General features: G+C 44.3%; 1 protein-coding gene across 1 annotated transcript in view; it reads left to right on the forward strand.

Annotated features, from left to right (window-relative positions):
- fbxw4 (F-box and WD repeat domain containing 4) overlaps positions 1–22,275 on the forward strand; it is a 34,147-nt gene extending 11,872 nt beyond the window's left edge. Inside the window, exons 6-9 of the mRNA XM_061228566.1 lie at positions 8,986–9,051; positions 17,467–17,607; positions 20,428–20,569; positions 21,141–22,275. Of these exons, the coding sequence (XP_061084550.1) occupies positions 8,986–9,051; positions 17,467–17,607; positions 20,428–20,569; positions 21,141–21,275 (484 nt within the window). The 3' untranslated portion in view covers positions 21,276–22,275. The remainder of the gene's footprint in view (positions 1–8,985; positions 9,052–17,466; positions 17,608–20,427; positions 20,570–21,140) is intronic.
- The last annotated feature ends 908 nt before the right edge of the window (positions 22,276–23,183 follow it).

The raw sequence follows: 23,183 nt of genomic DNA on the forward strand, positions 1-23,183 counted from the left end.
TGTTTATTAAATTAATTCAGACATTTTAAATGAGGTTCAGGTTTCTGAATTAAAGAAGTGTATTATAATGCGTTTCATCAAACAGACATTTATGAACATTTTCATAGCCGATGTTGGACCCTGAAATACCTTACCAAAAACTTACAAGTGCAGCAAGAGTGCCCCCTAGCAATTTTCTTCTCACCTGAACATTTCAGGACCAGCAAGCTCCTACCCAACCCTAGTCTTTCTCCGGTTGTAATGCTGTTCATTATTGTGAACTGCATTTGTTGCGTGAACCCCCCCTTCCCCAATACACACACATTGTGTGTATATATTTTTGGAAAGTCTTCTACTAAATTATGAGATGATTTTGTTAATGAGCACATAAACCTTGCCCAAACTGTCAGTGGTCCTTCTCATTTCTGCCTAATTTCCAACATGCATTAATGCGTACGGATTCTCATCAACGAAACCTTTTTATCAGCCATGACTTTTTCATCACCGAAGAAAGTGAATTATTGCCATTTTGGTTTTTCCTTTAAATTATAATCATGCAGTTTTCGCACAGATTACGCTCAAGTGTCATCCAACCACATTTTGAACACATTTTTGTAATTTTACTTGATGTAATGTTACATTGTATGTCATAGTATTTAGTATTCCAATTCCATAAGGGAGTGATTTTTTGAGAAGGGCAGCCTTTTGATGGGGAAGGCTAAATCTGAAATCGATGAGTATTCATGGATTTACAAAAATTATTCCATGGATTCTATTAATCGTCATTATGTGAAAGTTCCAGGTCGAAATCATCTTATTTGGTAATGGTCTCAATCTGAGGGCAACATGCTAAAAAGATTTATTATCTAGTGTAGATCTCAATTTCTTTCTGTTACAAAATATATGGATGTTAAACACTGCTTTGAATTGGAAAAAATCTGCATATTATGTAGTAGTTGGAAAATTATTTATTGTATTTCTACCATTTTTTAAGCATGTCTGTTGTGTTTTAAATATGTTACTACACATGAAGCAACAATAAAAAGATCCTTAGTTGCAGGACACTTGCCTTTATAGAGAAGGCTGGACATAATAATGCTGGGTGTAATCTGCTAGAACAAATCAGGTGCTTCAAGAATTAGGCAGTTTAAACTTGATGTACTGATGCACCTAGAAGCACTTCCGTGTGTACAGTTCTGGCTTGTGTAACTAACAGTTTTGACTATATATTTAGCATTGGAGGCTCTCTACCTGTCCTTGTCTAAATATCTCCAACAATGATGTTCCGTCAAAGGGCTGAATAGAGCCCATATGCCGTAGTGGGATCACAGATTCCCAGAATCCACCTGAATCGGTGCGTCTGAGTGGGACTGACAGGGGCCTCCCCGCGGAGGGCCCAAACGAAACGTCAAAGGGCCCATCGCACAAAGGCCTGCGGTGGGGAGGGGGGGTCCGCACTGACCACTCCAAAGGATGGGGGGCTGCAAGCCAGTGAAGGGAGAAGCAACCCCAAGGAGAACTGAGAAAGGGGGACCATATTTCGGCTTTTGTTTTGTCTTGAACTCGTCAAGCACAACTACAAAGTTGTCGCAGGGCAGAGCCTTTGAAAGTTTCAAAAGAAAAGTGATTGTTGGATAAACCGCCCCGAATTGCCACTTTCTCACAACGGCAGGAGCGTCACCTCTGACCTCCGTACGAGAGTACAGGGAGGCGCGGGCCCCTCCCCACCCCCCGTCACTCACCCCACTTTGGCCCCATTTCTCCGCCCCACTCAACCGCAAAACTGAAATTCACATTTTTCTCTGCTTCTCTCTCTCTCTCATTCTCTCTAGCTCGCTCTCAGGCTCGGTAGAACGGGTTGCGTCTTAGGAGTCAAGAATTCAATTAGTAAAAAAAAAAAAAAAGAAAGAAGAAAAAGGCTGCAACAATAAAGCGATAAGGAACAGAATGTGTGTTCCCACACGCTAAACACAGGCCGCTTTCTGCTGAAAGCACAGCGAGGGACCCAGCCTCTGTCAGCAGGTGGTGTCCCAAATAATTGCAGTCAATATGCGCCCTCTATGCAGACATTCTCTGGGCAGATCATTAGGCACATGCCTTATACAGGTGTTACCAGCGGAACATTTGAGATGGAAACTTTTGTAGTGCCTAAAAAGGATTTTGATGAGGGGAGTATTCTGTTTTTTTGAGGGGTGAAAAGGGGGAAAAAGGAAGAAAAAAAGTTTTGTAATGTTTAAGAATGTGAGCTGAATTCAGTGTTGCGTACGCACAGGCAGTGCAGAACGCTGGTCCTTTGGAGGGCTGTAAAAGTGAATTATGGTTTATCATATCTGACTGATTACTTTCTGAATTTCATAAAAGTAATAACGATGTCAATAATATTAGCCTTGTTTTATGTTAGTTTGTACTTTGAGGCAGACAGATTACCACCTTCTGCGACAGTACAAATACCATTCTTTAGTGGCCGTGCACCATTTTGTTGTCATGTTTCTTTCAGGGGTGAGATATATTGGCACCAATATTTGTATGAGTTTTCAGGGTCACATCGTTCTGTTATTCATCGCTGTTGACTTGTTTTTAACAGGCAAGAAGTTGTGATTGGGCTTTCCGGTGTGTCTTATGTGAGGGATGCATGTCAAATTAACTGGGAATTCTGGAAAGAAATTTCCGGCTCTTCAAGCAGGTCTTGATGCATTATCACTGTTTCGCTTTTCGCATGCACGCTTGTGAAGAGGTCCAGGGTTCACAACCTGCCAAATGTTACAACGGAAAGGTCAGATGTGGTGTTGAGTCTGCGCCTCCATAAATGTTTAGCAACACTGCGTACGCAGATGTAAATATGAGTTAATTGATTCTCCTGTTGCCTTTATATAGTTGTCCTTATGTTATTTTTTGGTTGTTTTTTGTTTTGTTTTTTTTCTCCCCTCTCTAAATTGCCTCTGGGCCGTTCCGTTCGGCTAAGCAAAAAGCTGCGTGTGGAATGTCCCCCCTGACCTCAGATGGCGGGGACACAAACAGAAAGCCAAAAGGTCTGTGAACTGTGTGTGAGCGGGGGCCACAACGCAGGCCCGAAAGACCCAGCCCTGCCATTGTCCGCTCCAGGATGATATAAACGCATCATAACCCATTCAGCCCCTGCGTTTTAGGAGCCGGGATCAAAGCCCGTTTACAAACTAGATACATCCAGCCAACAAAGGCGGGGGTCAACCGAAACAAATTAACAGCCTTTTCTCGGCTGAAAGGTTCGGTCTTTGGATGGAGGGCTGGCATGTGTGATTGAGCCCCCCTTTCCGAAATCCATATTTGCTCTTCTCAGGTTCTCCCCTGCATGTAGGATGCAAGTACGGCCTGCGTTGTATTTGTTGAGAGTCTGCATGTTATACGGGTATGTCTTAGGATGTCCTTGTTTTGAAGTCTTTTTTTCCCCATTTTTTTTCCATTTTATTATTAAACACAAATAAAGTTTGATAAATAAGATGGTTAATAAAATGTTTCCTGTTGTTCAAAATTAATCAGATTTTTAACTGTTGGCTGCAGATTTGCTGAAGCAGCCATATTTGCTTATCTTCACATTAAGATTTTGATCCAGGGTTGTCCAAGGATTATCCGTACAGAACTATACATTTTACTGCATGAGTAAACTGATTAGATGCACACTGATAGGGATGGACAAAGGTCAATTATTTATTTGGTAATTGTATATTATCATCAATTTATTCTGAATGAATTTCCTTGTGGCAGCCATTATGTTTCAGTTAAAGATTGTTAAAGATCTCATTTCTGAGCGCCTGCGTATGACGTGCATTCAGCAGGAGATCACACATATGCAGATATTATTTACACTGGGGTGCTACCCAGTAGGGAGAACCACAGCTCCACCAAGTGTCTGATGAGCCCCCCGTCCGAGGGATTGACTGTTGGGTACCTGCCTAAAAGATTGGGTGAGCTTTGAGCAGTCAGTATCGGAGGTGGCAATGGGAGAGGACCAGCAAAAACGATAGGGCATCTATGCCCTCTAACCATAATGCGTCATAATTAACAGTATATTCATCAGGGTACGAGTGGTGTTGCCCTACATTTCTTTACACATGGTGCCCTCTACAAGTGTAGTTTGGCTTGATTCCATTGGGGAACCCTTTTTAGTTCTTTATGGAACCCTTTGACATAGGTGTGAAGTTTGAAACTCTCACACAAAGAACCATTTTGCCGGATAAATAACTTTTTAACTAGATGGGATTTTTCTATGGTTGTAGTAGTGTTCTATATTATGTCTTCTGCCTGGGTTTTCAAGTCCAAAATTGCTTATAATATATTTTGGAAAAGCTAACAGCAGAGAAAGATGCTGGCAGGTGAAGCAAGATAAGAGAGAAAAACTGATGAAGTATTGATGGCACAAATTAAGAGCAAGAGACTGATCGAATTGTAAGGTTTATGACCAATTATGCTTGATATCTGCACAGTACTGTGGGAGAAGTTCTCTGCTAATGGAGTGGGCTTTTCTTGGGAGCTGGCATTTGTACAGACTGAGACGTTCCTAAAATAACAGTATTGGTGTGGTGGACCTTTTGCTTGACATCTGTTTGCTCTCTCACACTGTGGGTCAGTATTACAGGTCACACATTCCATCTGTGATTTGGATTTTAATTCTGATCGGCCAGATTAAATAAGTAGGAAAGCGCAAAGGCCTGTCCACAAAACAATTTAATCCTTACATTTTTATTTATGAAAAACTATAGTCATATTTATTAAATTATTATTACAAAAACGGTTATAATGGAATAAAGGTTTATGCTGAGCCTAATCGAGAAGCACAATAAAACGTTAAGAAAATGCTTTGAACGGTTGTCTAGCAACATGAATATATATATTTTTTTATTATGGATATGTCACTATGGATGTTGGGGTTCCATACAATGACTTTGACTGCCAGAACATTGTCATTGTTATTTGTACAGATTTTTCATGACTGTGTTAAAATGAATGTAGGATGGCAACAATTTCATATTTACACATTGTTCATTGCAGCTGAAATGTTTGTGTGCGCTTTAGCCCTGATCCTCCCACATCATGGGGGCGCTACTGAGCATGTCCAGCAAATTAACTTGAAGCATCCACTGTCTGTGATGGCAGAGATACAGGGCTCTGTCCAATCGCTTATTTTTCACCTCCTTATTCCTTTCCTTGTTCCTTGTTCCTTTTCCATCTCCTATCTCGAGAGAGAGGCGACAAAGTGGCAAGAAAAGGAAGTGAAGAAGGGGAAATTGACTAAACTTAAATTAGGCGAATGTCCTCGCTCCTTCAAATGTCAGTTTGAAGCCGTGTCAGTTACAGGCGTGGCCGATGGGAAGAGGTGGATCCGTAGGTCGACCATTTATGTGTCACGCTTTCTGAAAACATACTTTCGCAGATCTCAAATCAAATCAAATCAGGGAATCAGGTCCTCAATCTGCTGCACCTGTGGGAGCCACAACCAGACACAGGCACCGAAACACTGCACACTATACATGTCATTACTATACATGTAATACTGTCATTTGACATACATAAGGTGGCTTTAGTAGACGAGCAAGTAGGTGGGTTTTTGGACGACTTTAAATACACAGTGTGCGTTGATGACTTAAAAATAATTATATTCACTTAAATAATTACATAATTAACTGCATTCCACTAAGCAAATTTAAAGGTAATACTCGCATTTAAATTGTTCAACTCTTTCGCCGCTTTGGTTAGAACACCGCTGTTCTGTTTGCTCGGGTCATGTCCTAGCGCAATGCACTGTGGGATACTCGTGCCAGCCCAGTGTTCAGTGTTTCGCACACTGAAACACTGAACACCAAATTTAGTATGGTAGCCGGTTAGCTTTAGCGCACTCTTTAATACAGCTATGGTTTCTAAAAGGCATGTTTAAGAGAGTCCTAAAATCAGAAGTAATCACTGTGTGTTTTTTTAAATCCACAGGGAAATGTAATGCATTGAATAATCCCATATGGTTCATTAAAGTCTTCCAAACCAGTCATTTTAATGAGTCGCATTCACAGCGCCAGGCAGTGGACAAAGAGAACGAGGCCTTTCCTTTTTTTCTGGAATCTTCCAGAACAGTTCATACTTATTTTTTTGTAACTTAACCACCGCGTAAAATGTATCGCCATAGCGACCGATGGAGAGCTGGGTGAAGAGAATCATAATCTGGCGGTCTGCGTTTCTGAATCGCGCGGTCGGTGTTTGCGGTTGCGGTCCCCGTTACACGCGGTAGGTCGAGCTGGCTCAGCTCTAACAATGTCGGTACTGTTGCCGCTCCGTTCTCAGCGGGGGCCGAGGCAAAGTTTGTGTGACCCCGGCACTAATTTCATGCTACACAGTACTTGGAATAATGATGTCAACTGATTAGGTTACCAAAACGGCAGCTCCAGCCGAAAGCCCTGACATGTTCTAATCATTTGGCATACCACATTTTTTGGGGGCGCAGGGGCTGAGAAGATTTGGGAGGGGGAGGCTTGCTGGTCAGGGATGGCAAGTGGGGGGGGGGTTGGGGGGATGGGTGCACTCACGTGAGGCGAGAGGGGCTTTGACCTTTACAGCTATAATATCACTGCAAATCCCTTTCAGATCAATCAAAACCAGTCTTTTTAAAGAAAAACTTATTTAATTGCACTGTTCTATTTTCCTCCCCCCCCCCCGTTTTCAGCGATGGGACTCAGCGAGGGATGAGTAATCGAAGTAATAGAGAGTAATAAGGGTCTGGATGAGAGCGCTTGCATTTGGCCCTATTGTATCTTGTGTCACAGGAGGTCGGAGGTCACGGGGGCTGCGTATTCTGTTGGGGGCACGCTGCCTCCATCGGGGCAAACGAGTTTACCCAACAGTAATTAAAATGCCAGCGCGGGCCCAGGGAGATGAATACGCCTGATGGCTCGCCGCTAACCGGGGTGACAGCCGCCCGGTCCGTCCCTGCCCGTCCACATCGGCCCCAGCGCCCGGGCGGGCCTGGAAGACTGTCCTCCCTCCGCTGGCCTGCTTTAATCCCCCCGTTTATCGCTCTTCTTTCTGCCGCTTTCCCTTCACTAGACCCACGTCCATGTGGGTATCTACATTTCTACATCCGACGGTCCAAAATCCCTGCTACTTCTGATGCTGTGTCTTGAGTGTTCGTATGGTAGTTTTAGTGTCTGTAACTCTCCCTCTCTCTCACTCTCGATCCCTCTCTCTCCCTCGCTCTCTACCTCTCCCTCTGCCTCTCTCTCCAACCATGTATGTGTGCCTCTGTGGTTATGACATAGTTACGATAAGTTATCACAGTCGAGTGCGATTTGAAGAATGTGTTTGAGAATCCCTCCCGTCAACTCTCTCTCGCCCTCCCTTTCCAGCTGAGGTGTCTGTTCATGTCAGGCTATGGTATTCCACTGCTTATCCACTGTCTGTGTGTATTTGTGTATGTGTGCGTCTGTGTGTGTGTGCGCGTGTGTCTGCTTGTGTGTGCATTTCAGTGTGTGTGTGTTTGTGCATGCGTGCCTCTGTGTGCGTGAGTGCCTCTGTGTGTGTGTGTGTGCGCGTGCACATCTCTGTATGTCTGTTTTTGTGTATGTGTGCGTCTGTGTGTGTGCGCGTGTGTCTTCTTCTGAGTGCATTTGAGTGCAAGTGTGTGTGTGTCTGTGTGTGTGTGTGTGTGTGTGTGTGCACGTGTCTCTGCTTCTGTGTGCATTTCAATGTGAGTGTGTGTGCTTACATGTCTCTATGTCTATTTGTGTGCATGCATGTGTGCGTGTGCGCGTGTGTCTGTGTGTGTGTGCGCGTGCGTGCGTGTGTGTGTGTGTGTGTGTGTGTGTGTGTGTGCGCGTGTGTGTTTGCGTGTGTGTGTGTGCGCGTGTGTGTGCGTGTGTTGGCAGTCCTCAAATGGCCCCAGTTCACACCAACCCGGCCCATAAAATGTGGCGCTGGGGTGTACAGTAGGGTGTGCTGTTCATTCACACTCATGTGTGCACCTCACTGTGCGCTCGCTCCGTTCCTCCAACCCGCGGCAGCCGCAGGTCTCCGGGGAGGGCAGGGACACGGGAGGGGGGGGTCACAGGACCCATTGTGCACCCCACGTTCCAGCACAATACAGGGAGGGGTGCGTATCCCAGCGCAGAGCAGAGCGGAGCGGACCCCCCGGAGCTGAGCCTGGTCCTGGCCGTCCCGCGGGGAGGCCTAATCCCCTCACCGGCAGGTCAAAACCACAGCCCAAATTAAAACAACACAAGCCCCCCAGCCGCCCTCCAACACCACCACCCTCCGCTCTCCTACACCCTGCATACCTGGGCCGCTAATGTCAGCCTGTCACCCCAAATCAAAGAGGCTCCCAGTGTTTTTGTTTCTCTACCTTTTATTCCTCTTGTGAATGAAAGCCTGTTTCCAACCGCCCTCTCCCCCCCTCACAAGGCCCAGACAAGGTGTTGGGTTTCCTCAGGCACTTGTAGTCGTATGTGACGCTGGCTCTCGCTGGTCTCGTTTGGGAGAGACGTTGGTAACGTGTGTAAACTGCTTGATGGAGCTCAGTGTGGATGGTTGGTACAGTTTAACAGTTTTTCAGCAGAGAGATGAGAAGAGTTTTATGGGAAGAGCACTCGAATTCTTTCCCATTTGTTAAGAATATTTCTTGAACAGCTTATATGATGTAAATGGTAAAGGCAGGAGTTCGAGTTCTGTCTCACTATTACATCTCCAACTTGTAATACGTCATTCCTGTTTTTTTGTGAAACAACATGTCCCCTGGATTCATTATCTGACAAGGTTCGGGATTGGTTTGTGCGTGTGTGTGTGTGTGGGCATGCGTGCGTATGCGCGTGTGTCTGTGTCTGAGAGAGAAAGACTTAAGTACAGGCCTTTGTTTACATTAAGTTAAACTCTGCACATGTGCAGTTACCTCCGTTACTCGTATCCATTTCTTCACAAACCATCTGATGCAATTTCCCTTTCCATCCATTTATTCTCAACCCAACTGACTGTGTCTCTCTGTGTCTCTCTCCTCAGCACTTTTGCTACTGGCACTGCCTGCTGTGAGAATTTTGCACCTCTGCGCATCTGGGAAATAGAAAGGTAAGAGCTACAGTGCACTTACACACAAATACAAGTCTAATGTGTATAAATTAGGTCAAACTACAGTGCATTTAGAGACACATACAAGCTTAGTCTGTATAAATTAGGTCAAACTACAGTGCATTTAGAGACACATACAAGCTTAGTCTGTATAAATTAGGTCAAACTACAGTGCATTTAGAGACACATACAAGCTTAGTCTGTATAAATTAGGTCAAACTACAGTGCATTTAGAGACACATACAAGCTTAGTCTGTATAAATTAGGTCAAACTACAGTGCATTTAGAGACACATACAAGCTTAGTCTGTATAAATTAGGTAAAACTAGTGCATTTAGACACATACAAGCTTAGTCTGTATAAATAAGGTAAAACTACAGTGCATTTAGAGACACATACAAGCTTAGTCTGTATAAATAAGGTCAAACTACAGTGCATTTAGAGACACATACAAGCTTAGTCTGTATAAATGAGGTAAAACTGCAGTGCGCTTACAGACACATTCAAAATATTTGTAAATACCTGAAGTGTCTAGCAGTTTCCCTCTGAATGTGTTATGTGGCTTTCAGAAATACATTGTTTTGCTGTAACATTACATATTTGTACAGGTCTGTATTTGTATCTCATTTAGTTTTTTTGTTAAATTGACAATGGGCTAGCTGTCCATCACAGAATAGTGCTGAAGTGCTGTAGATGCAAGGTGCAAGTGATTCACACACAGATATAATAGCCCTTGTTTTGCTGGGCTGATCACACATGTATAGGTGGACGATCTAAAAAGGGTAATTGTCACTCCGGTGGCTTTTAAGGTCTGAACTGTGTACTTTGCTGGAGAAGTTCAAAGCAGGTATGAGAATTCCTGCACTTAAACCCGATACAGCCTAGCAAGCCGCCATAATTCCCCCCGCTTTAGCTACTGAATTAAACCTTTTACACATTGTGTGTTAAAAAAAGAATTAAAGGGGTTTCCGGGCACAAAATGACAAGGAAATTTGAGAAGTCTGAGATTTTGAGGGGGAGGGTCTTTGAGGAATGTGCCCCCCCCCCCCCACCACCACCCCCCCTCTGTTCCCTGAGACTCATATTTTCTGTTCCAGAGAGAAGAGAAAATAAAATGTGGTTTTTGAGCAGGATTGGGGTAATGAACAGATGGGGCTGAGTTTGATCTTTCAACCGCAGACCGTGAGTGACAGGGCGTTGGGCACCGCTCAAAAGAAGCTCCGCTGGCAGATGTACTTACAGTTAAATGGGATTTCAGGCTTCGCTGCGAGGCGGAGGCCTTGTTTCCCCCGAGGGGAGTTCTACAATGACCCGCACAAATTGCGGACTAATTAATGTTAAGTGTAAAGAAACGGTGTGCACAATGCAAACGTGCCTCGATTTGAATTCTTTTTGTTGTGGCGACACCTTGGTAAACATTGAGGTCACAGTGAATTCTGAGGCGTTTGTCATTTGTTATGTTTGTTGGCAAAATTATAACACTGATTTTTTTCTGCACAGGATCATATTTTATAGGAAATTTAAATTATTATTTTTATCGGTATATATTACAGAAAAAAGATATTTTTTAATAGTTTTATATTTTAATTTCAATAGGTTATTGAAAAGAAATTCCACCTGAAATGAGTAATTGCACTACTTGATAAAAAGGATGTTAGCTAGCTCCTCTGGATAGGAAATAGAGTGTACACACACGGATGCACAAATGCATGCAAACACACACACACACACACACACACACACACACACACACCTACTTTCGTACATTCATGGCTTTTTGCATATTTGTGTACATTTGTGTGATTGTTACTGGTCAGTAACCATGCCCTGTCGTTGCCTTGTATCTGGATTCCTCAGTAGAATGCTAGTTGTCATATACTAGTAATCTTCCCTGTGGTCTCGTTGCAGCACCTCAAGAACATTAGTTCAGTTCCAGAACGTGTCCTGGTCTTATTCACACGGTTGCAGTGGCATGCAGTGGAAATGTTCTAGCACATTCCGGCCCTCGTGTGCTCCTCGTCCCTTTCTGGTTGTGCCGTACCGTAGGGGTCGAATGCGTCTGCCCCTTATTTGTTCTCGTCTGGTAATCAGCACCTTGTGAGCGGCACAAAGCCGCCAGCCACACAGGCACTTTAACCCGGGGCGTGCGAGATGTTTAGATGTGGGCCGTGTGTCTGTGTATGAGGGCTTCGCCATTTCTAATGCTGTTTTTATCACCCAGATTCACCACTATTGCTCTCCTCAAACCAGCTACAGTCGCGTGTCCCTTTGATGTTAACATGCATTGTAACATGTACGACAAAACAGTGTAGCAGCTGTTGTTGGATGGAATTTATTTTTTTATATTTATTTTTTACACATCCGTGGCAAAAGATTCCCAATGTTGGGAAGGAGCTTGGATTAGTGCTTAAAGCACTGCTATCTAACAGTCTTCTGATCAGATGTAAATCCTCTTTTCCTCTGCCATACATACTTAAAAAATGCTGACAGAGCAGTTCTACATGCAGTATAGATGGGTTTAAAGGGGAGAGTTGTAACCTACAGTACTATGGCCGGTAATGTACTGTAATATTTAATGGTCACTGAGCTGTGCACACTGTGGCTACTGTAGCAGAGAGGTCCAGATATTTCTCTGTGATTGATGCAATTCAGTAGCTAAATCATAATAGATCTTATAGGACTTTTCTTTGGTGAATTGTTCAGATGTTAGTATCTTTGGTTAGGCATTGGTCCCTCATGGCTAAACCTTTTGGCGCATTGTTCGATACAGAGTTTTCAGCATGCGGAGCTGTGTGGAGTTTCACTAAAACAGACAAACTAGGTTACACAGTGTCATATTTCATGTGCATCAGTACGAAGGTATTGGAGATTATAAGTTATATTTCATATGTTTAGATTACAGTGGACACATTAAAGTAAATAATACCTTTGTGTGGCCCAGTCCTTTGTCACGCACAGTCATCTTGTGAAAGGCCTGGACAGCTGCATGTGAAACGAGTCACACTCTCCCCTCAGAGAACGTCTCTTCATCTTTTCCACATTCATTCGTGCTACGTCACTGTAAGTGCACACCACTCTGACACACTCTTGGGTTTGAGCCACAATGGCGTGTGTAAGCCAGCAGTATTTGTGTACAAACCCATGAATCATGGGCCAGATTTGGTGACTTTCAATTGAGCCTGTCTCCTGTCTATTTGTTCAATCTTCTACTAAGCCTCACGTGAGCCTCACTCAAAACGAAACATTTTACATTGCTTCATATGATGATATTACAAAAGGAAAGAAGACCCGTCTTTTGTTGCCGTCTGACCCATTATTATTATTTATTTATTTTAACATTTTCACGCTGGCTTACACTTTGGATCTAAAAGCAGCTCTGTGAGAAGCAGAAGTTTAAGGAGAGGGTGCTATTAAACATGAGCGCTGTAGCAATAATCTGCCTGATTTATCCAACTGAATACTTTCCCCTCATTTCCAAATATGCACAATTTAAAATTCATTAAAAGCTTCATTTTCATGTGCGCGTTAATTCGTTGTTGCACACCGACATGCTTAGAGACCCTGGCCCTGTTATGACTTAGAAGGGCATGTTTATCGTTCTTTATTCACGGTTTTGTTCTGGTAATAAAAGGCTAGGTGATTGTCCTTATCAGAGCGCTTTAACCCTCATGGCCGTGGCCCACTTACAGCGCGGACGGAAACCGTCTTCGTCCCTTTGTGTATCCGGTCGCTCGGAGAAGCGTGTTGAGGAGGGAGTCAAGTGGCCCTGACATTTTTCTAACACGTTAACAAAAGGGGTTTATCGGCAGCGTTTGAACTGTGGATGTCGGCTGCGAGAATGGAAATGGGAGAGACGGGAGCGAGACTGCATCACTCACGCCCTCATGTCCCGGTGTTCCCAGCCCGTCAGCTGCCCGGAATCACGAGGGGGCCTAGCGGGAACATGCAGGGCGTCGCGCCCCGGGATCAGGTGTGCGCGAGTAGCAACTGTAATAAAAAGGAAAAAAGTACCCAAATCGAAGATTAAAATCTCTGTGAAAAACCACAGTCAGACCAACACAGCGTCAAAACACCTTGAAATGTATCCATTCTTGAAAGGTATGGCAAACGGGAAGAATACCAGCTCAATTTGTCACCCATTATATAGGTGGATCTGAACCGAAACATCAAAGTGTGGTTTGGAATATTTCCCACTTTTTTTCTTTTTATTAGCACCATTCACAGACCCAGTATTCCTCTGTTCGTCTGTTGCAAAACATCCCTTACCAAAAAGAGACACAGTCATTAACCATGACCTGAACAAAATGTTTAGAGTTTCTAATTGTATAGCCTTCCAACTGAGAAGTCATCAGCTGGTTTGGGTTGAGCCCCCACGTGAAAGAATAAAACGGAGCAGACACCGGCTTATATGGGGCATAAAACCAGAAGCCATTCTCCCTTTGTCGCATTGATTCTTAATTTAAAACGTTTCTTTTTTACCCTCTCCTTTTATACTCATTTTTTCTTTGTCTTCTCATCTTCAGTGAATGAAGGCCTATGCAGATGCACACAAAGTGCTCCCACACAAGTGGAGTCTCAGAAAGGCCCCCCGACTTTTCACCAGCCCCTCCGCTCATGGATAAACAGAAAAAAAAGCCATCAAAGAATCGCACAATTGCTCCGAAATTCCTGGCATTCTTCGTTGTAAAAGGGGGTTAAATGTCTGAATTTGGGGGTTGCTGTGTTATACAAATTGTAATCTCATTGTTTTTAAGAGAACGCGTGTGGCATTTAAAGGTCCCCATTGTCTCGGCCGGCATTCCTGACCAGTTTTTTTCGTCGGGGCCGATTCTAGCTCGGCACTAAATTGGTGGACGCGTAGGGGGTGCGATGGCGTTCCTGTTTGTTTTAGGGCATGAAAACCCCAGTAGGGTTCTTTATGTACCTGTCTGAAGCTCTTTCAAGAAAATGACTGTTTCCCATAGCCTCCCAGTTTATACTCTGGACTTAACCTTACAAGAGCTCCAACAAAAAATGACCTCTTTTCTATAGTCCCAACACCCGAAGAAAATGTCCTTGGCTTTTCCTTTTTAAAATCCATCAATTCATTAATAGGCCTTTTCAGGGAATGTGTGTGTGGCCCACAAGCTCAGCGAAAGCTAAAGACAATTCTAGCTCTGTAGTTTTGGCTGACATGCAGAAACTATGATTCACAGAGCGAGTCCACCACAAACCAGACTTTATATTTCTCAGTCGCGGTTGTAACTTAATTGATTCATGTCAATAAATGACATGCACTATATTTGCTTCTTAAATGTACTTGTAAATTATCTAGTTTGTTAGTTTTATTTAGCACACGTAGAAACAAATTATATTGCCCAAAATGGCTTTTTTTTTTTTACCAACAATAAAAATAGTCCTAAATAATTTGGCATGTCTCCAAACCCTTTACAACATAGTTCTTCTTTCCCAAAGAAACACACTACATGTGTTTCTTTGGTAAACTGGCCTCACCTTTAATATGAGATGTGATGATATTAAACTAAAACCCACACCTGGAGGTTGTTATACATTTTCATCCAAGAAATTGGTGAATGTTTTCAATTTACAGTGACCATATTTTAGTTTAGTAAGGATGAGCAGGCAGGATGAACAGAATATTAGGCTGTTTGTTTAGTTGGTCTAGGGAACTAGCAAGCCTAAATCCTGAACATTTATTGGAATTTGGAAATCCCAGAAGGAGGACATGTCTGAGAGAGCAGACTGTTCAGCCCAGAGCTAGCTGGGTATTCTGCTGCCACTGTGATGTAGTTTTCTGAAGGACATATTGGAGAAACAAGTTCTCTTTCTGAGAAGTAATATCAAGTCCAAAATATACAGAGCATATAAAATGCCTGTCTGCCTGAAACCTACAACAGAAAAATCCACTAATAAATCTTCAACTTAAAGTTTAAAACATGCAACAAAAAAATAGGGTAGATGAAAACATTAAAACAAAAGTAGTACAAAAACAGTCTTAAAATGGAGGCGCTATATGGAGCCCTCAGCAACAAGAAGACGAACTGCAGAGTCTTCAGGCTTTAATGCAGTTGGGCTGTTGGGTAGACACAGGTGCGCATCATGAGCAATCAGGCCCTCAATCAGCTGCACCTGTGGGAACCACAGCCTGACACAGGCTCACACTCCACAACACAAGAGCACAGGCAAGTTCAATCGAAAACGTTTTGCTACCGTTTCTGGGTTGAACTATTCTGGGTTTCCTCCCAACAATGTTGGCTCTTCAATGTTTTGTAACAGGCTTTGAGATTTTGAGACAGGCTTTAGCTCCTGTTTGGTGGGTGTGTCGGTGGCGTGTCCCGAATCAATAATGACATAGGCCTACGCTTTAAAGCCCAAATCGTCTTCTCAGACACCATAGGAGCAAACCGTACCTATGTCAGTCAGTCTGCCCACGCATTGTGTTCAATGCACCACCTTTCCATTTAAATATACCTTTTGCTACGTTTTGTTGGGGTTGAACATGATCCACTTGATTCTGTACTGTGTGCATCTCACCATTTCAGGGGATGAGGGAGGGAAAATACTCAGATATTTCCTGAAACAAATAGTTACCCAGCTGATAGTTACAATAGCCCCACTGTGGATTTTAACTTTCAGGCACCTGATTTTTTTTTATTTCTTTTTTTTATTTCTTTTGTAACCACAAACTGGGAATTTAAATAAAGCTTCAACTGCTGTGGCATTAGTGTTCCATTAATATGGGTATTTGAATATTCAGTATTTCTTTAAGGTGGTTTAAGGCAAGCTAAACCTTCAATGTTGTGTCACAATGCTAAAAAGACAAATGATCTCCATGTAAATGTTCGGAGAGTGCGTATAAAATTTCAGCATGTAGTATGTATCAGTGTTGTGTGCAGTGTCGCTAACCCCAAAAAACACTGTACATGTGTGTCACTCCCCTAGGAGGACAGAAGAGCTGGACACAAGGGGATACGAAAATTGCCAGCCTTTATTCAATAAAGGATTTTCTGTATTCTGATATTCTGTATACCTTTTGAACAAAATGTTTTGAATTTTTTTTTAATAATAATAATTTTAAAAAATGAAATAAATCCAAAAAGTTACTTGGATTTGAACTGCGGTAACCAAGTTGGCCTTTCCCATCACACATCGAGATTGGCGGGAAAGACCAGCCACCATTTCAGATGCAACCGTTTGAAAGATTATTTATATGTCCTCCATACCTGTAATCTTCACATATCCTTACAAACAGCGGCCTGATGAAAAATGTGGAGCGTAGGCTTGGCTCCACTCAAGGTGGTTATTGGCTCTGACAGTGTGCAGACGTGCAGACCCATATCACTCCCATCTTCTCGCCTTTTCAAATGAAACTCACATAGAGGAACTCACATAGGGCTACAACAGCAGTCCAAAACTTACACTGCGAACTGAGAGCCTCATAGAATATCATATTTACGTACAAACTCCCTACAGATTCACTCATGGACAAAATCAGCGGACAAGTTCACTGACAAACCGCAGTCAACCTGCCCACCAGTGAAGAAAGAGCCAGTGGGTCTTTCTGGAGACCCCATTGGTGAGAAATCCCCTGTCCAATAAGCCCCCCTCCCACCCCTCTTAGTGAAGGTGGAGGATTACCAGCCTGCCCTACGTGTAACGGCACACAGGAGAAACGAGCGTGGGGGGTGGTTGCCATGGGCCGCCGGTGTCTCTAAATGGTTGCTAGGGTCCAGGTATCAAAGGTCCACAAGTCACACAGTCACGGTCATGGAGGGAATTAAACGGCGACAAAGAAATTGTTATTCTACATAATCTGCTCTTTGGAGTGCGGGCCCAGGGGAGAGCCGAGGGGACCGCCGGGCCCAGCGGGCTGGCCTCGCTGTGATCACAGGAGCGTGGTGCTCCGTCCACACCTCTCATCTGGGAAAACCGGCCTCCATTTTAGTTATTTTCTCAGCCCTTAATCTGCTTTCCTTGCAAATTCGCAACCAAAAGGTGTTTACTTTTTTTTTCTTTCTTTTTTTAAACCCCCCACACCCCAACATCTCCAGCCTGTAGATTTATCCTTTGTGTGGTCTGTAGTTGTGGAGAGAGGAATATAGTGGACATGGAAGAGGCTTTGGAGGTAATGGGGGGATTAGCTTGACTAATTAAGGCATTGGGTTTAGAATAAGGCCACCGAATTGGACACTAATGTGTTAACTGAGATGTAAAGATTCGAGACAACCGACAAGAAAGATCAAGTGATTTTTATCTTTTGATTTCTGTTTAAGATCTGACGCAAGCCTGACTGGCGTATGAGTATTAATATGCAAGGGTATTTTTCCTGCGATGCTTCCTATATTGATGATTTAAGTTCATTTCTTTGGAGATATCTGACAAGGCCTCATACCCCACCCCTGTGTGTCCCTCCAGGGGCCAGATGGTGTCCTGCATCGGCTCCGAGTTCCGGCGGGGCGCGGGCGTCCTGGACATCGCCTTCGAGTCTCCCTTCCAGCTCCTGACCTGCGGCTACGACACCTTCATCAGATACTGGGACCTCCGCGTCACCCCCAGGTACAGAGAAAGGGCAACCAGACCTCCCACACTAAATAACTGAATCGTAAGCAGGTTCGTTTCAATGGGCTAAGTACCAGGAGCGGAGCCGGTATGCATCAGTCCAGATATTGAAGATTAGTGTTCTCAGTTAATCTAATAGGGTCCCCTGTGCACAAAGTCCCATTTAGACCCGAGGGGGGGAACGTTTGAAGTCTCGCTCGTCTCTGCGGACCGGGCCGTTGTCCCCCTCCCCCCCCCGTCCCGAAATGAAAGGGCCCTCGCCGCTCGAGACGGGCCTGGCGGTAGGGTTCTCGCCCCGGCCCGAGTCGGCCAGTGCCCGTATTGATGCGGTCCCGAGCGTCTCCAGGGAAACGGGGCGGGTTCTGGGGATGACTGAGCCCGTTGTGAAGCTGACTGGTTTTCTCTGGGGGGGGGTGGGGGGGGGACTCACACTGTGCACACACACAATCGCATAAGTTCAGTCGAGTAACACAAATGAGACGTGATTGGAAGAGGGCCCCAGGGACACGGCTTGGGTAACCGTTCCCTCTTTAGATATCAATAATTCACAGTGAAACCAGGCAGGGGCAACGTGTGGTTACCTCTCATTTGGGGGGGCATTTGTCCTTTGGAAGTTGGTTCTTGTGTGAATGGGGGTCTTATGGATTACATAAGGTTCAAGGATGACCGACAGGTTCCTGTGAAATAGACCCTTTCCGTGAGGAAGTTCACACTTGGCGGAATTGCATCCACAGTTGATTAATTTGGGGTGCAGTTCTCATCTCTTGCCCTGTAGCTACACCTTGGTTTGTATTTGGCTCTGTGTTTGTGTTCAGCAGTGATTTGAGGCTCTGCGTCTTTGTCTCTGGGCCCCTCGGTTGTTCCCTCATCTGTCATGGTCTGTGTTCTCCTGTGTGGCTGAAGTGATTCAGTTTGAGAGAGAGAGACACCCCCATCCCCCTCCCTGCCCTGCAGTGTGTCTCTTTTACCCACCTGACCAGCTGTTACCACTGACATTAAAAACAGACATGTATCTGTGGATGCAGGCGTATGCTCTACACTGTTCAGCTCTGCTCAGACTATGGATCTCAACCGTAGATCCAGAACCTTTCCCAAAACGCATGCCTGGGACGCTTCTGATAAGGGAACGGGACTTCTTAAATCAATTTCCACTGGCCTTGACCCAAGTGTCTGTCCCTCTGGTAGGATCAGGCACACAAACACGCGCACGCAAACACACACATACACAAGTCAAATGGAAGACCAAAAACTCAACGAAGATGCCCAAATTAAAAAGAAAATAAGATTGGAAACTGCAGAGCATGATAAACCTGACAAACGATCTCACAAACCAAGGGAAAATCACATGCCGTCTGAGAGAGAAGTGAGTGAGTGAAACTGAATAGAGCTGAGGGGCTCATTCTAAAATGGGACGGTGACAAAGAGCACACCTGACACAGGGGCTGTGGGGGTAAGGGGACCGCGGTGTGGGGTACACACCAGTCCCCCGTCCCCCAGAGAGGCCCCGACCAGACGGCTACCGCTGTCCCCCCCCCGCCCCTGTCTGCCGTGTGGCCGTGGAGGTCCCTGAGCATTAGTTATTAATAAGGCCTTTAATGGAGAATCGATCTCTATTGGCTCTCCACTCACTGGCACTTCCCTTAACCTTCCCTCCTCCCCCCCCCCCCCCTCCCCTGCCTGCGCTAAAACAGGAGAGCCCCTTTCCGTAAACAAGGGATGAGGTTACACTGCACTGGCTGGCAATTTATGAACCCCCCCCCCCCCCCCCACCCTCGTCCAAAACCACCCTTTGATTTTGCACTGTTTAGAGTGCCATGTTAAAAGCTGTAGACATGTGGAGGGAGAGAGAGAGAGCAGGGGTCTCTTTTTCACTTTTTGTGAGTGGTATGGTTGCTTTATTTGATCATTTTTCCTCATTCTTAGTAAGGTGTTCTATGTATATCTTGCAGTAAGAGCTGTTCTAAAAGTCAATGAATCCGTCTAATCTTCATAGATTAGTATTCATTTTATTTGTATTTTTATGTAGCGTTTTTCAGATGATTAGAATATCATAATTTTTGGTTTTGGTTGTTTGGCATCATGTGGGATTTGATTTAGGATTCAATTGCTTGCTACCTTTCAAGGTATCCTCTTGGAGTGTTGTTCAGTGAGAGAGTCAAGAATTAGAGTTACTTTTGGTGGTGACAGTAGTGGTTGCACACTATCCTATGCAACTAAGAGGGGCTGGGCTTAGTTAGTACTTGGATGGATCACCTACCAAGAGGAAAAAAAACATTTTCTGCTGGAAGTACACTGCCGTCATCTTGCTGGAAAACTCACAAGAAGTGGAAAATAAAGTGATGGTGACACAGTGCTGTGAGACACACTGTTATTTGACATTAAAATGAGGTCTCTGTGCTAATTACTCAGTCACAAGGCGCCTGTGTCCTGACTCTATACCCAATCGGATGGTCTGGATCTGGCCATCATATCGTCACCCTGGTTTAATTGGATCAATAAATCCGAGCCGCCCCTCCTTAAATGACTGTGTGGGGATTCTGGCAGATAATAGACACTCTGTATCCTCTGCTTAGATACCCAACTGAACATTTTTGGTTTTGAAACAACTGTCAAGCTGGATTTTACAACCAGGAATTCCATTCACTTCAGAAGCAGTGCTCATATTTGCCATCGAGTGGGTACATGAAGTGCTACTTAGATTTGCTTCCCCTTCATGTTGTAACTTGGGATTAATATGGAAGCTGCCTTGTCAATGATAAAAATGCCACCATTGTTCATGACAACAGGCAGTGTGTAAAACTCTTTTCTCTCTCACAGGAAGTGTGTCATGCAGTGGGAGGAGCCTCACGATAGTGCCCTGTACTGTATTCAGACCGATGGAAATCACATGATCGCCAGTGGCTCCTCCTACTACGGCGTCGTGCGTCTGTGGGACATGCGGAAGACTTCCTGTTTGCAGGTAAAATATGCTAAAATCTTATGATATGCAGGAAGCGTGCTAAAATATAAAAATATTATTTTTCACCCAAATAAATTGAAATTCAGTCCAGAAATGTTTTAAATGATACTGAGATACATACTGTAATTAGCAAAAAGGGTGTTCAGCATATGCCTTAAATTGTAGACTAAATTTCCTGAAATTTACTAAATCAAAACAGAATGAACAACTCTGGCTCCAAGCTGAGATACTATTTATTCATTTGCTGTTTTAATTATTACAGTTATTTAGCTGATATTTTTTTCCAAAGCGTCTTGCAGTTGATTAGACTGAGCAGAATCCCCCCTGGAGCAGTGTGGGGTTAAGGTCCTTGCTCAAGGGCCCAACAGCTGCACTAATCTTATTGGGGCTTATTGGGGCTTGAACCACCAACCCTCCAGGTCCCAGTCATGTACCGTAGCCGCTAGGATACAGTCATATAGCTTAGCCACTAGGCTACAGTCCTTTAGCTTAGCCATTAGGCTACAGTCCTATAGCTTAGCCACTAGGCTATGCTGTTGCTTTGTAACGTGTCTTTCTCCTGGTGTTGCAGACGTTCTACCTGTCGTCAGCCACGAGCAGCCCAGTATATTGCCTGCGGTTCAGTGCCACGCATCTCTACAGTGCCCTCGCCACCTCTCTGTGTGCTCTGGACTTCAGAGGCCAGGGGCCCAGGTCTCGCAGATGATGATGTCAGCCCCACTGTCAGCAGAGGACTCAGCAGATGTACCTTAGCCCCAAGGCTACAGTCATGTACCTTAGCCCCAATGTTACAGTCATGTCCCTTAGCCCCAGGGCTTCAGTCATGTACCTTAGCCCCAATGCTACAGTCATGTACCTTAGCCCCAAGGTTAGAGTCATGTACCTTAGCCCCAAGGCTACTGTCATGTACCTTAGCCCCAAGGCTACAGTCATGTACCTTAGCCCCAATGCTACAGTCTACAGTCATGTACCTTAGCCCCAAGGCTACTGTCATGCATGTATCTTAGCCCCAAGGCTACAGTCATGTACCTTAGCCCCAAGGCTACAGTCATGTACCTTAGCCCCAAGGCTACAGTCATGTACCTTAGCCCCAATGCTACAGTCTACAGTCATGTACCTTAGCCCCAAGGCTACAGTCATGTACCTTAGCCCCAATGCTACAGTCATGTACCTTAGCCCCAGTGCAACAGTCATGTACCTTAGCCCCAAGGCTTCAGTCATGTACCTTAGCCCCAAGGTTACAGTCATGTACCTTAGCCCCAAGGCTACAGTCATGTACCTTAGCCCCAATGCTACAGTCATGTACCTTAGCCCCAGTGCAACAGTCATGTCCCTTAGCCCCAAGGCTTCAGTCATGTACCTTAGCCCCAAGGTTACAGTCATGTACCTTAGCCCCAAGGCTACAGTCATGTACCTTAGCGCCAATGCTACAGTCATGTACCTTAGCCCCAAGGCTACAGTCATGTACCTTAGCCCCAATGCTACAATCATGTACCTTAGCCCCAATGCTACATTTATGTACCTTAGCCCCAATGCTACATTTATGTACCTTAGCCCCAAGGCTACAGTCATGTACCATAGCTCCAATGCTACGGTCACGTACCTTAGCCACTAGGCTAGAGTCACATACCTTAGCCACTAGCCTACAGTCATATAGCTTAGCCACTAGGCTACAGGCTGCCCCCATGTTTGCCACTTTATCAGGGTGTGAATCAACTTGCGGCATTGTAAAAACCTTGCAGTTTTTAACGTTTCTCTCTCCTGAGAGCAGATGACACATCACAAATTTGAAACACAATCTGCTAAACACAGATACTATCCTACCAAATTTAAAGGAGTAACATGGTAGTTGGTCACATTTTTCTAGGTTTTTATATGAGATTTGCACAAGAGGGTATTGAAGAAACATTTATTATTAAGTATATCCTTTCTTTAGTTTTGGAGAAGTAAGCGTATTCAATTTATCATCCTTTTTTTAAACGGTTGAGAATGTTCGCCTAGTAGTACGTCACAAGAGGATAACCAATCCCTGTGTCCCTGAGCAAGACACCTGACCCCCAAATGCTCCTGACGAGCTGGTTCGTACCTTGCATGGCAGCCAATCGACGTTGGTGTGAGTGTGTGTATGAAAGGGTGAATGAGAAGTATCAATTGTACAGCGCTTTGGATAAAGGCGCCATGTAAATGCTAACCATTTACCATTAATAGGTCATTGGCAGTTCTCATTACCACGCCCAGACAGTTTGGGTGAACTTTTATAGTGGGAAATTTAGGCTTCGAAAAAAAAAATGTTTTAAAATACATTTAAATCCCTGACTAATTGCACATTTTTTTGGTTGTTGCCTTCAACCAGCATGTTACTCCTTTAATGGGGCAATTGGTGAGGGGAAATGTAAATGGATCAGATTAGGGCACGCCTAGCATTGAACACAACACATACATTTCATTTACTGTACACCGTAATAATGTTCAGTGTGAAATAACCTGTGCACTGAGTATGTGTTTAACTCTTTAACAGAGTGCATACTGTGTACTGCACTGGTAGTTTTGGAGTAAATTTAACACTGATGGAGTTTTGCTCTGTAGCTGTCTTTTCAACAAGTGCCATGCATAT

This window comes from Conger conger, chromosome 18 (assembly GCF_963514075.1).
Source record: "Conger conger chromosome 18, fConCon1.1, whole genome shotgun sequence".
NCBI lineage: Eukaryota > Metazoa > Chordata > Actinopteri > Anguilliformes > Congridae > Conger > Conger conger.